General features: G+C 53.1%; 5 protein-coding genes across 5 annotated transcripts; 1 reads left to right on the forward strand and 4 right to left on the reverse strand.

Moving 5' to 3' along the window:
- Nucleotides 1–264: 264 nt before the first annotated feature.
- Nucleotides 265–1622, reverse strand: PHACADRAFT_252042 (uncharacterized protein). Its single transcript, XM_007393324.1, has 4 exons — nt 1447–1622; nt 1027–1389; nt 480–973; nt 265–424 (listed from the first exon to the last, which is right to left on the reverse strand). The coding sequence occupies exons 1-4, from the start codon at nt 1601–1603 to the stop codon at nt 374–376; spliced, it is 1065 nt and encodes a 354-aa protein (XP_007393386.1). The 5' UTR covers nt 1604–1622; the 3' UTR covers nt 265–373.
- A 337-nt stretch (nt 1623–1959) lies between these two features.
- On the reverse strand, nt 1960–5515 carry PHACADRAFT_116674 (uncharacterized protein). The gene is made up of 10 exons (XM_007393325.1): nt 5148–5515; nt 4652–5091; nt 4434–4583; nt 4333–4383; nt 4261–4277; nt 4140–4213; nt 3792–4081; nt 2782–3734; nt 2691–2727; nt 1960–2636 (listed from the first exon to the last, which is right to left on the reverse strand). Exons 1-10 carry the CDS (start codon nt 5365–5367, stop codon nt 2511–2513), a joined length of 2358 nt encoding a protein of 785 aa, XP_007393387.1. The 5' UTR covers nt 5368–5515; the 3' UTR covers nt 1960–2510.
- A 105-nt stretch (nt 5516–5620) lies between these two features.
- On the reverse strand, nt 5621–7782 carry PHACADRAFT_252046 (uncharacterized protein). Its single transcript, XM_007393326.1, has 11 exons — nt 7515–7782; nt 7345–7463; nt 7115–7295; nt 7048–7062; nt 6929–6998; nt 6603–6870; nt 6463–6556; nt 6170–6412; nt 5927–6114; nt 5780–5875; nt 5621–5727 (listed from the first exon to the last, which is right to left on the reverse strand). The coding sequence occupies exons 1-11, from the start codon at nt 7741–7743 to the stop codon at nt 5701–5703; spliced, it is 1530 nt and encodes a 509-aa protein (XP_007393388.1). The 5' UTR covers nt 7744–7782; the 3' UTR covers nt 5621–5700.
- A 1581-nt stretch (nt 7783–9363) lies between these two features.
- On the reverse strand, nt 9364–10213 carry PHACADRAFT_252049 (uncharacterized protein; the record flags this gene model as incomplete). The annotated part of the gene is made up of 3 exons (XM_007393327.1): nt 9364–9756; nt 9810–9882; nt 9945–10213. 3 exons carry the CDS (start codon nt 10208–10210, stop codon nt 9424–9426), a joined length of 672 nt encoding a protein of 223 aa, XP_007393389.1. The 3' UTR covers nt 9364–9423.
- Nucleotides 10214–13228: 3015 nt separating this feature from the next.
- Nucleotides 13229–13642, forward strand: PHACADRAFT_193185 (uncharacterized protein; the record flags this gene model as incomplete). The annotated part of the gene is made up of 4 exons (XM_007393328.1): nt 13229–13275; nt 13334–13359; nt 13416–13451; nt 13506–13642. Coding segments are annotated over 4 exons (246 nt in total), but the record flags the coding sequence as incomplete, so codon positions are not given.
- Nucleotides 13643–13690: the final 48 nt, after the last annotated feature.

Genomic DNA, 13690 nt, shown 5'->3' on the forward strand with positions numbered 1-13690 from the left:
CGGGTTCGAATACGTTTCATCGGCCGGGGCCGGGGAATTCGACTGCAGATCAAAGTGAGGTGAGATAACTTCAGTGGGGGCATGATCGTGATCTAACAGATCGGACGATGTCGAAGCAAACCTACTCAAATTTTATAAGTCAGATAGTGTGCTTGAGATATTAGTGTCGCCCCGTACACACCGACGATAACACATTCCACCAGGCAGCTGGCAACGAGATCGCCATTCCCCGTCACGTCATACACGAACAAGAGGCGCGGCTGCGATAGATGCATTGTAAATTGTCTAAATCAATGTATATTATAAGGGTATCTATATTCTAGAGTATAATCCCGAAATCAGAGTAGACAGTCCAGAGATGCAGTGCAGTAGCTCAAGCATCTAATGGCTTTTTACTAACGACCAGGTACATGGGTGTAAAGATCTGTAAATGAAAACACCATTAACACTGTGCCAGTGGGCCACGCGTTCGAACGCACCTTCTGCTGGCCAGTCGTAACCAGCGCGTCGCCAGCGATTTTGAGGGTCTCACAGACGTCCCATGTACCCTTGGGCACGACACCGCAGAACTCAAGGAGCCTGAGGCCGTGATGCGAGACAAACTTGCCGCTCGAGCTTGTCCGCCAGCAGGTGAAGACGTCCCAGAGGGTCTGCGCCTTGAACACGTCACCCTCGAGGGGGTAGTACCATGAAACCTCGTCCGGCCGTTCGGCGAGGTCTTCCTCGTGCAGGATCTCGAAGCCGACCGTCTTCAACGCCTGGCGGGCTTTACCGATGGGCCGCATCTCAGGGATGCCGTTGCCGATCTCAAGCTGATGCGCGAGGTGCTTGTGCTCGGGGATCGACGGGTCCCACTTGTCGGTCATGCACCACTCGTAGACACCGAAAATCCCTCCAGGCTTGAGGACCTTCTTGATCTCCGAGTAGACACCCTCCCACGTCGGTGCGTGGACGGTTGCCTCGATAGCGTAAACTGCACAGGCAACGTTTAAGATAATGAAACCAGGGTTTCACCAGAGAACGTACCAGCATCAAATGAGTTTTCGCCGAATTGCTCGGAGAGCTTCATAAAATCGCCCTTAACGAAGGTGATCTGGTCCTCAAGATTCGCGTACTTGGTGTGCTTGCGCGCACGCGAGATCTGGTAGTCGTTGTTGTTGAGGCCGACAATGTTCACGTCCGCGAACCGCGCAATCTCACGTGCCGGTCCGCCAACACCGCAGCCAACGTCGAGCACGCGCATGCCAGGCTTGAGTTGCATCTGCGCCGCAAGGTAGTGTTCGTGGCGGGCAAGCGAGGCTGCGAAAGACTCGCCCTTGTAGAAGCGTGAGAAGTGGAATGAGCCCGCCCACGCATACTCGTAGAGGAGCGTCGCGGCATCATAGTAGCCTGCCACACATGGTCACGATGCGCTCGAGAGGCAAAAGACAGAGTGCAAATGCGCACCATTGACGACCTCGGTGTAGCTGTTCAGACGATTGCCGGTATCCACGTCCTTCTCCTTGCTCACGTCGCTCTGCCAGAACTTGGTGTAGGCCTCCATCCTGCCCTGCTGACGACCATCCTCGGTTACGACCTTCTTTTCTGTAGCAACAGGAGCCATTGTAAGAGTCGAGCGGATGCTGGGGACAAGGGTGATTAATAAACACGTTGATACGCTGGCGCATCGGAAGAAAGAAAAAGGCTCAGAGACTTGAATGGATCCCGAGGGAAGTCCAACCCACTGTGCCGAAGCACGTCGAAGGTATTTGCAGATAAAATTTTGCATCGTAAAGAAGTGAAACCCTAAGCTAAACACTCACAAGGTAGGTAAAGGGAAAAAGGGAGAGGGGCTTGGACGAGGATCACGCAGCTTCGCACACTTTAAAGGTGGGACCTTTCGAGTGATCTCGTCGAATCGTTCGATTTTTTAAGCGCGCACCCGGCTGAGGCACATCATTGCTCAGAGCCCGTGCCGTGGGGGACTCAGCATATCAAGCAGAGTAATGACTAGACGATGACACCATAAAGAAAGCTGCGCGAGCTTACAAGGGCAGAAGAACAAGAAACTGGCATTGAAGGAACAACCGAGTTGTAGCATGCTACGTGGGGAACTAATAAACGGCAGCGGTGTACTATAAGGAACCTCCCTCGTCTACAAAGCATTAGCTCTGGTATTGAACCGTATGGCAAGATTTGTCATGAAGGGTCGTTAAAAATGAGTGCAAAGCGTTGAGGTGTGCAACCGACGAAAACTGTGGAGCAGAAAAATAAAGACTGTATCCTCCAACGCGATAGCCGTAGTTGTATGGTGAAAAAAGAGGACTGGAACCATGGAGTAATCGTGGAAGAAAGAGTGAGATAGTGTGCAAAAGAAGGGGCAGGAAGCGAGAGCTGTGCTGAACGACTCATTCTTTCTGAATGACTCTGAGACCGAGGAAAATGGAGGACGACGAGGGACAAGACTGGACAAATTAGATGGATGTAGAGAAGTGGAGGATACACGAAGTCTGGCGTTCCGCGAGTGCATATTACTTGGCGGCAGCGGCAGCTTGTATCAAAATCACCTTTTCCTTGAGCACTTGGGGATAGCTGTGCATTAAATGCGCGAGAGCGCGAAGCTCTTCTTGGTCGAGTAGGGCGATCGTCACTTTAGGCTAAGGAACGGGATCAGCAATTCAATCAAGGAAGACTACGCCGTGTGTACTCACAGCTCCCTTGACACCGAATGCCTTGACAACACGCCATCTACGCAGGATATCAGTAAAATAAATCTAGACCTGTTGAACGCTGAACGCTTACAGCTTGTCACCGAGCGCCTGCTTCTGAGATTGAATAGGCTTATCTCGTAGGCTATCGATGAATTCATCTGTCGCCTTCGCTACAAGCGGATCTGGCTTCCGCAGCGGGAAGTCCGCGGGCGGGGCATTCACAAGTCTGACAATCTCGACTGCAGGCATCCGGGCCAGGCTCGCGGTTGTATATATTGTCGTCGCCACGCTTGGTGTCGCGGGCGCAGGCGAAGCTGCAGCTGATGCGCCACGGGACGACAATTCGGGCGTTTGCGGCGAGGTCTCAGTGGAGGGTGCAATACGCTTCGCCTGAGGCGTCGCAGGTGTTGCAGGCTCCGGCTTAGCGGGTTCTTCGCCGTCATCGCTTTCAAGTACCATCTTCGCGTCGGCGATCTTGGCACGAAGAACTTCGGCATTGAACAGACACATAGCGCGCTCGCGTTTCGGTAGACTCATGAGGAGCTCTGTTAGTTCAGCCACTTGCGAGGACTCCAGCTTCGCGACGGCAGCAGCCATGCGGTCCTTCTCAGAAGTAGGAGGCACAGAGCCAGAGGGCGATTCTGTCCTTGGCGGTGTAGAGAGGGAAGCAGGCATAGAGATAGGTGTCGATGGGTGGTCCGGTGCAGATGCAGGTGCGTTCAGAGCGTCAGCCTGGCGGGAGTCTTGGGACGCTGAAGTCGAGGGTGGCTTGGTCGATGACGACCTAGGGATGTTCAACTGCCTTGTCGCGTGCTGTACTCGTTCACCCAGCTTCTCTGGGTCTTGAATCGCGCCCAGGACGTCGCTGAGAGAGAGAGTAGTAATACTGTCGACGATCTGCTCCAGGTCCTCTATAGGGACTGTGTCCATTGATTTGATCCGCCTGCTAAGTTCGCCTGAGATAACTTCTTTCCGTACAACGGGCGAGAGCGCAGCAAGGTCATCATAGCGCATAGGTAAGTTGAGGGTACCCGATAAAGCAGCCTAGGAAGAGCGATATTGAGCGTCAGCCAGTAAAGTAGGACGTGCAGTTTGGCGTACCTGGTAATAGCTTCCCGAGCCCCTCCGCGCACGATCGGCTCTGTCATGTCCCATAACCGGGGATCCAAGAGCCATCGATCGATGGCTAGGGCTCGGCCAATTCGAGAAAGTATCACCGGCGTCGCTCGCAGCAGGACTAGTAGCGCCGCTGTGGCTTCTCGGGTGGTTATTGTGCCCACCAAAGCGAGCTGCGAGCTTCTCTTGACGCAGCTGTTTCGGCTCATGCAAGCGAACAACTAGCTGCTTCGTCCCGAGAACGACCCCATTCATTGCATGCATGGCAGCTAAGGCTACAAACAAGGATAAGCCAATCCGGAGCATCCCTACTGCACAACGGCGTTTACGCACCTTGGTCTGGTGCCTGATAGGACACGAAACCGAAGCCTCTACTCTCCCCACCCTCATTTCGCATCACCCGCGCGCTAGTAGTCGTTAGTCTCAGCACGTACGCGGAAGGACGATGACATACCTAACGATTTGTCCAAACTACGAAATCAGGTCAGCATATGGCGAGCGTGTGAACGTCTCCGGCAGTACGTACCTGGCGGAAGTGGGAAAATAGCCCATTAGAGTCAATAGAAGTATCAAGATTCTATGACGGGGTCAATGTATACGTGGCGACGGGAGCCAGGTGCGCCTCACTTTGATAAAGAGATTACAAGGATCGATCAATCCGCTGTGGCTGGCACCAGGGCCCGAAAGCGGCGCGAACTGGACTTGCTGGCCAGGACCGTGCACTATTGGTAGAGGGCTTCGTGGAGGCTGGTATGGAGATCGTGGAGGTGGTACATACTAGGATGACACAGAGGCAGAGAAAGAACGTTGAAAATGAGCATATGGCATCTGGGAGGACAACACACCTGAGGAACCTGCGCGTACGGCATGATCATGCCTTGCGGCACAAATGTCGGGGCAGCGACATTGAACTCGGACATTGTCGCACCAGCCCTCTTCGGCATGTAGATCTGCACGGCAATGTTCTGTCCCTCAACGTCTGCACAGTGCATGGCTTCCTCGGCCTCCCTGGCATCTTCCTCTCTCCAAAACTCCACGAGACCGGTGTCTTTTCCAAAGCCTACTTGCGTCCGTACAGACGCCAGAGCGCCGAATGGTCGGAAGAGATCGTACAGTTGTGAGTCAGCGTAGCCCGGAGGCAGATGTTTTACCAGGCGTGGCTGGGCAGACGGTGGCGGTAGCGGGGTAGGTGGTGTCGTGGACGGGTACGGCGACAGAATGAGCTGGACTGGGGGCTGAAGTAGAGGTATCTGACGGCCCTGAAGCGTAGCCAACGCTTTCTCAGCTACAAAGCGAGGTCACAATACGCCCTGGTGCACGATGCCGGCGGAGGCGACGCACCCTTCTCGATGTACTTGAATTCAATTGTTCCCGAGAGCGGTCTGTTACTGCCATCGCGCGGGATATTTGGCCTGAAGGGTGCACAGCTTACAAAAGCGGTAGCTAGGTCCTGGTCTTTCACATGTGGCGGGAGTCCTGAGATGTATAGCACGGACTCGTGCAGATATGGGTGTGGTTGGCGGCCGGTGTGGTCTAGCTGTATCTGGTACTCTGTCGCCATCGCGATAATCGTTGGCGATTATGCCCTGTCGTCACGGTCAGTGTTGGCCTGGCTCAGTCTCGTGCGGGCAGACGGAGTTGGTTATGTCTTTACGTAGACCAGCAAAGCCGCCGAGTGGACGAAGCGAAAACTGGGGGTGTGATGGCGGCACAAGCAAGGAGCCTATCACGTGCTCTGTAATGCACCAGACGCGTGTTCGCACTCTCCGGCGTGGCGGCACTGTAAACGCGATCGGATTTGCTTCCATGAAGATCTCACACTGAACAGAGTACTATATTACGGCAAGATGACGATGGAAACAATAGCAACGCCGGAGGTATCTATCCCTCCACCTCAGGGGACATAGCGGAACATGGGAGCCTTGTAGCAGCGGCATTTAGGTTCAAACCCTGCGGACATGAACGCCACTCACCTTGTCTGCCAGTTCTCGCGTCTCCACGGTCGCTTCCGTGTTCTCCACTTTACCGTATTTACGATCGCGCTGGTGATTATCAATTCGGTACGACACCTGGAGCCGGGCACGTCAGGAGCTGAATCGGTTCAGAGACGAGATGCATACCGCCAGGACTACGGCAACCAGCGAACCCAAGAATTCCAGCGCGCAGGAAACGGCGAAGCCTTTGATGTACCTTGGGCCCTCACTTGCAGGGAAGAGGTGACTCCCCAGGATACTGCCGCACTGACCGATGGCCATGTAAAGTGGGATGCCTGTCGCTCGCTTAGACTCCGACCCGAGGTTGTGTGAGACTGCAGTGAGTGATCAGATTCGTTCGCATGACATCCAATAACGGAATAGACCTACACCAAGCGATAACAATACCGATGACAGTATAGGTCCCGCTCGTGATGCAGAATGTGGCAAAGTAGCGGGCATGGACGTTTGTCGCCAGGAGGAGGATCAGGTAGCCTACGGCTCCGAGAGCACTAGCCAGCGCAACGTAGAGTCCACGGCTTTGGAGACGATCGCTGACGTACGACACCAAGCATAAAACGACAGCACACACAGCATATGGTGGGACTGTGAGTAGCTGCGCACGAGCGTTGGCTAACAAGCATGTCAGAAGACGCCACTATGTCGCGAAACAAGTCACTCACTGAATCCGAATGTTTTGATGATAGTAGGCAGGAAAGCAGAAATTGAAGCAAGTGCACAGTTCCCTCCAAAATAGATGATACCAGCCATATAAATCTACAAAGATCAGCGCGTACCCCGAGCAGTGAGCTAGTCTGCTAACCCTCCAGTCTTTAAAAGCGGCCTTGATATGCGCCTTATTGATCGTTCTCCCAACATCTGCTCGGAGACCTCGGTTCATCCGCTCGAGTTGGATCTGTCGCTCAGACTCAGTCAGGAACGATGTTTCCTCCGGGCGGTCAGGTAATAGCCACATCGTGAGCAGTCCGAGGCAAATCGTAGGAACGCCCTCGACGATGAACAACAGTCGCCAATCGGCAACTGCAGCGTGTATTTGCTGAATGCCAAAGGCTATCAGACCACCAAATGCGCTGCAAAGAAGAGGTTAGAACGTCAAGCTTGACATAGAAGCATACGCCCCACACGTACCCCGCCACGGCGGCAAACCCGAACCAGTACGCCATGCGGAGGCCCATCTCGCGTTTAGTGTACCATATGGCTAGATCATGCGTTAGGCAAGTCCGGACGGACGCACAGATCCCACGCACACATATACAAGGGAACTACGGGGCTACGTTAGTGTGAACAGCAGCGACAAGCGAGCCTGCAACGTACTCCCTGGACCGAAGGCGGCCTCGAAGATGCCAAGCGAAATGCGACAGGCCATAAGGCCAGCAAAGTCAAAGCCCGTGGACATCAACGTTGAGGACAGCCCCCAGCCAACCGTTGCAAAGCCAATCCATAGACGAGGTGGGAACAGCTTGGAGGCAATCGTTGCAGGTATTTGGCAGAGAATCTGCAGAGAGCTCCAGTGATAGATGGTACAACCAAGAAGAGAGACGCACATATGAGAAGAAGAATCCTGTGTTCACCCAGTCAAAGAGCGTTCCGGTAGGGTCGCCCCCGAGAGTGTCCTGCGGTAGACCTTGCAAGCGGGCATTCCCCAAGTTGGATCTGTCCAAGTCTACCAGATGTTCAGATCGCCACGGCCGACGCTCCTGATATTGCAACTCACAAGCAAATAGGTACAAGATGCAAAGTATGGGCATAATCCTCGAGTCGAGCTTCCGCACAAGCTTTCGCTCCTCTGGTGACGTCTCCTCCACCCCACCGCCTACAGAGTGGCTCTCGACCTTCTCTGCGTCGAGCTTGTCGTCCACAGAATCGCGTTTGTCCGCCATGGCGTCTGGGTCGTCAAGGAGGGGTTCGAGCTCGAGTACCTCGTATGATGAGCGTTGGGCCATGCTTTATATCCTCGAGCGTCCTTCTATGCTTTCATTTTTCACGGGACCTGAGATTGAGGGAATGTTCCTAGACGCGAAGCCTCTTTTTGAACGCCCGTGCGCTGTGCATACGGCCCGTGGGGAAGCAGCAGAGGTCACTTGATGATGGGAAACGGGGAGATATCAGAGTTGGTGTGGGGTAAGTGTAGGTTCCGCCAGCCAGGTCTGGTCGATGCGCTCCGTGGGGACAGTCTGCCAAAGGGAGGTTGAGGCTACAGGCGCCTTGCATCTGAAACCGGCACGGTCGCACGGGGCGATCCCGACGCGTCGGTCCCCCGCGCGCCCTTTATACACTTGCCGGTAAACAGTCTTCCTCGCACTTTCAATCAAGTTTTTACCTGCCTGAAAGGCATAGCTTTACTTCATTAACGTTACCTTATTCTAAGCGGCAGCTGGACAGGCTAATATAGAAACTAATCACCTCAGAACAGCTTCACACTGACTCGTCGTATTTAATATTTCTCCACTGCAGATGATAAGGTGGACATCTACTTACCGAGTCTAGATGAAACTAGGAACAGTAATACAGGAAGGCGTGGCTCGCGGTTCTACAAGGTACTCTCATCGCACTGCATTGAGCATTAATATTCAGGATGTTGCATCCAATGTGACTTCTCTCAAGAGGATGACACAATGAGCGTGTTCCTACGTAAAGATACTCGATAAAATTTGGATATACGCTCGTCTGCTAGTACTTTTCCGAATCTGTTTACTTATAGGTAATGGGTCCAGGGTCCTAATAGCTTTCGCGAGTCGCCAAGAGTGAACCTGAGATTCACTATTTCCTACCTCTCAATCTGTTTAGTCGCCGTTTCAGCCTGAAAGTGTAGTCAAATATTCTTCAATATTCAAGTACCAGCTGACTATGGAGGCATTCGACCTTGTAATTTATGAATCGTCTGTAACCCCGCCGCTTCCGCTTTCGGGTATCCCTGTTTGGTACGCTTACCTAATCACGTACGTAATTCGCCCTTTTCCTGTCATTTGTCTCTTTCTCTAGTTCAAAAATGTACTAGGCTCGAGTCTCAGGCGAACAGAGCTTTTTCCTGCCCTGTCCGACGGTCTGAGTGATTTATCGCCCCACACCGGGGCGGATTTACACCGTCGCATGATGATTGCAGGTTCATCTTGGCATTAGTACTGGTACCAGATCCTAAGCTTTGTATGTGGCTACGGAAAACTGAGGTAACAAAAACCGGAACATATTGACTTTAAATAAGTCTTGCGTGCCACTGGCTATTCTAGAATAGTGATCATCGCGGATTAACCGTGCAGCGCCGCTACTGTAGAAGCCTCATGCATATATGCGACCATCGAAGGAGCTGCACAATTTCCTCACCAGCAAATCCAGCGCGTTGATAAATCTCTCATAAGACCTCATAGACCTCGTCTGCTGAGGGAAAGGCTGGAAGAATCCATCAGAAGGTGTTGCTGAGGTCTTGGCGCCAGGCCTTTGTGGCGTTCAGGTGCATCAGCGCATCAAACGGACAAGCGCCTCCCGTTCGCTTTGAACCTGCCATGTCTTGCGACTCTTTCATGACTTCCTGCTTGACAATTCGAAGCCATCATGCTCGAAATTGGCAAGAAGTTAGCTGTGTTTTATTATTTGATGACATATTCCCTAGGTACGCCCACGATCCTTCAGACTCCACCATTCACCACCACCATGGCACTCTTTCCCACGGGCTTCAATACAGCAGTCCCTAGGACGTCAGCGCGAGTCTGATGTTCAGTTTCGTTGATCCTGCGAGTCTTCTCCAGGAATAGAAACGATACAACAACTGTATCCTGAATCTGCTGCGCCCGAGGTGTGAGCACCAGCACCGCCGGCGTCCACGTCGGATTGACGGGGGTCGGTGCGAGGGACGGTGTAGAAGCATTTGGCTCTGCCGTTAACGATGAAGGAGAAGTTACGCGTCTACTACGCTGAAAGCGTGCGATGATGGACAAATAGTTGTCGTCCGCGCAGCACAACTAGGTGAAGGTAAGTATCTACAGCGGAGAGCTCTTGAACCGACTGGACGTACCTCGAAGGACCGACCTGCCGAGTTTCCTTTCCACTTGTACTTTCTTCCTTCACCATCGGTAAAAGTGAGGTCGCTGAGCATTCGGTAAGCAGGATTCAATAAATAAACTTGGAAAAGATACCAGACGCTACTCACTCTTTAAACGGTATGATACTCCTCTTCATCCACTCCGTCATCAAAATAGGCTCCTTGCTCCCAATAGTCACCTTATCAGGGAACACATTGCGCCATTCCAAGGATGCTATAACCTCGTCTCTGGTATTCCTGACGCTAGTCGTCGTTGCCTTGCCATGCTCGGTGCTAACAGTGTAGAGGCGTCTCCCTGTTTCCGATACCAGCGCCGTATTCGACACATTGTCCGGGGTGAGGGTGAGTGTAATATCTTCTTCCGGGACGATCATATGTAGAGCGGGCGAAAGGGCTGAGTCGATCAGCTGCCCGCTTCAGCTCCTCTTTATATTCTGCGCACCCCGGGCGTCACGAAAGGCATCCGCGGGCGAGCCTGGACCGTCTTCGGGTCCGACAGGCATCTCATTATCCCTTCGAGCTCGAGCCGGGTCTTGGCAGCACGGGCGCAGCAGGACATGACCTTCGCGGATCTGACAACAGTCAGTCATCAGACGTTGGGCCGCAGTAGTTTGGGGGGTTGACATATCCGCAGCAAGGAGACGTAAGGAAATCTGCAAGCTCTACGTACTTCATCGAAGACAGCCAGCATATGGGCAGGTTTCCGCAGCAAAACAATCGTGTGCCGGCCTCCGTGAGGACCGTCTCCATCGATCCCGATAACGACTGTGCCTCGCCGTCCATGAAAGGTGTATGGAGAGGTGATCTTTGGCCGACTCAAATGAGTTGATTAAGGTACTATTTTATTGTATCGTCATATCGAGTCTCTGGAGAGACGAAGCAGTAGATGGCCTGTCGGGGAACGTTTCGATCACTTCGTGCATTGACGTGTTAGTTGCATGAGATCTTGAATATCGCTACTTTCGGGCTCGCCTTGAGTATACGTTGAGTGTACAAAAATGAGCATATTATGACATGAATTGTGGGGAAGTGTCAGTTCATCCACCAATCAAGAGGGTTCGATAGCGTCCAAATAAGGGAATACTAAGATAAAGAGTCTGTCGGATTTGTAGAGTTTATAGATTAGGGACTCTTAGCTGCTCGTCGTACCGAAACGCATTCGCTGTTCGATATACAGCTGCAATAGATATCAGAAAAATATTAAGATATAGTTTAGACATGACAGAGTCGATACGAGTAGTTTATCAACCGACTCGAGAGGCGAGGCGGGACGGGACATGGATTGGCCGAACCTCTTATGAGCCAAAGGGGAATCGCAGTAATGCCTGCAGACTTAGAGTGATCAGCCTCATCTTTGCCCACGAGAATATCTTACAATGTAGCTGACTCCGACGCAATTATCTTATGATCATCGTTAGAGCATCATGCGCAAATATTGATGTTGAACGATGAAGCCAAGGGAACACGTAGCGCCGTCATATGAGTCTTTGGGAATCCACAGGAAAGTAACAAGGGACAGCTATCAACGGTGTTTGGATCTTGATATTAGGAAGACAATGTATAGAGCCAGGTACGAACGTTTGAATAACCCGGTCACATTGAAAGCACGACCACAAGCGAAGCTTGAAGGTAATCATGGGACTTGTTCTGCAGTTGAAATTTGGCCAGCGGCGCTCACCAACCTCCGACATCTACGGAATGTCTACGGCCAGCCAGGGGCATGGGTTCTCTTTGAACATTCGCCAGAAATGGTGTGCGAAAAGATGGAAATGAAGCTGATGAGGCGATCGAGAGACGATAAGTATTTTAGTAATGGACGACGTCCAAGTATTGCTCACTGGATCATCCCAGTATAGCTCCCATAGCCCTTCAGGAACCTCCCGAATCCGTAGGGTCGGGAGGCGAGAACTACGCTTGGCCAGTCCCGTCGCTGAGCTTCGTCGGACCTAGAAGAGTCCGCCTGCGATCCGCCAGCGGAGCTCGCGAACGCTCCGGTGGCCCTACGAAGAGCCGTCTGAGCATAGACTCAGCGGCCGCGCGCCGCCGACTGGTCCCGCAAAGCCTAACATTTTGAACATCGATCACGTCGGGCGAGTGACAACACTTCGCGGGAGAAGATATGTGGCTCCTAGTCGCACAGGGCAAAGATCGACTCAAAGGGCATTCACCTTCTGCTAGTTTAGCAGCGAGGTATGCCACTACTCGCGCCGTACCTCGCTGCTAAACTGGCGGGGGAGATCGGGCGGGGTCGGGCTGAGCGTAAATTGGGAAAAATCAGAGGCTGTGCACCCAGGTTTATGTATTTTTCTCGGAATGGAAAATGGAGCCCCGGCACTGTGCGAAAATGCTGACCCTTTTGCGTGGTCCTCTGGCAAAGAGGCTGTACATGGACGTGCAGGAAGCACATGCCCCGATAGGATGGGATTCCCTCTGATTACCTCGGACCATGGCGGCAGCCGCAGCACACGACCCTCACAGCACAAATTGAGCTCACACGACCACTGGTACTCTGACTGAACGCTAACCTACTGCAATAACACCGTCAATATTCAAAGAGCACGTTCGTGCGGGCTGTATAGTGCCGACGCCGATATCTGCTCCCGACGTTGAGGCTGTAGAGCTTGAGACGGCCGGCATATACGAGAGGCGCCTGGGAGCGGCTGAAGATTCGGGAGATATCAAGGGCCTTTCGACAAATCCACAACCATCTCGGCCAGCTGCTGCGTGGTGCTAAAATATTTTCACGAAAACGTATGCCGTCATACTCAGCCGAGGAAAATGTTCAGTAGGCTGCCGCCGGGCTGTGTCGGGGCGGTCTCACGAGCAAAAAATGGTACGTCAGCAAGTGAACATGTTGGCGTTCGATGGGATTGTTCGGTGGTGAGGCGAGCCACGGAAGAGCCACAGCGCCGCGCACATGGTGAGTGGTCATCGCATGGTGCCTGGCCTAGTGGCTATGTCGAGCGTACTCCTCAAGAAGGCAGTTACGCCGTCTCGGAATGTATTCCACCGACTGCCCTCCCCGAGATCTGGAAAGGGGAGCACGCCCGGTCGTGCTATTCTGGTGGATGGTGTAGGAGGGCTGGGGAATATGCAAAGGCAGTAGCATGAAACACTTGTCGGGCACCGAGGACGACGGAAAACTGGCAACCTGAGCATATGGTCGCAGGGTGCGCGGGGGAGTGCTCCTCGATCGAATCTGACTGCATCAAATGTGACGCACGTGCGTCCCAGTCGGGAAAGGCGCCAGGCGGAAAAGATTGCCCTCGTGGCGGTCATCAATCAATGGACGAGGGTGCTTATGAGGATAAGTACCAGGCCGTATCTGCAGGACATGCCCACAGTCCTCCGCCTCCCGCTCTCCAGCGTCCCGTGGATACTTGTCCTCGAAAATGTTGGTCAAACGGAATACCCTCCGCCAGGTCTCCCTCATCTTCGCGTACGTTCGCACCGCCACGCCCTTCCCCACACTTTGATGCTCATGTCGTCGCTCCCAGATGTGGCACAGCCCTCTTCTCAGATGGTACGCTTTGCGGCATCGAGATCTGTTATGCGCTTGCTGACCGCACTGGCTGCTAGGATACGCCAACGGTGTTATTGGACTTGTGAACACACGTGAGTATTCTCTCAACACTGGTCTTGTGACCACGGTCCTTATTCGCTTCACAGTCCTTAAGCGCATCTATGGCAGTGCTATGCCGACATCCTACAGCACGACCTTGACCTCAGTTACTTTCGCGGGTCAGGTCGCCGGCATGCTGTCTTTCGGGTACCTGGCAGACAGGTTTGGACGCAAATCTGGGATGGTGTGTGCTTCCGTCTCGTCACGCGAGATGATTGCTCAATCACGGTTA

Source organism: Phanerochaete carnosa, assembly GCF_000300595.1.
Source record: "Phanerochaete carnosa HHB-10118-sp unplaced genomic scaffold PHACAscaffold_3, whole genome shotgun sequence".
Taxonomy (NCBI): domain Eukaryota; kingdom Fungi; phylum Basidiomycota; class Agaricomycetes; order Polyporales; family Phanerochaetaceae; genus Phanerochaete; species Phanerochaete carnosa.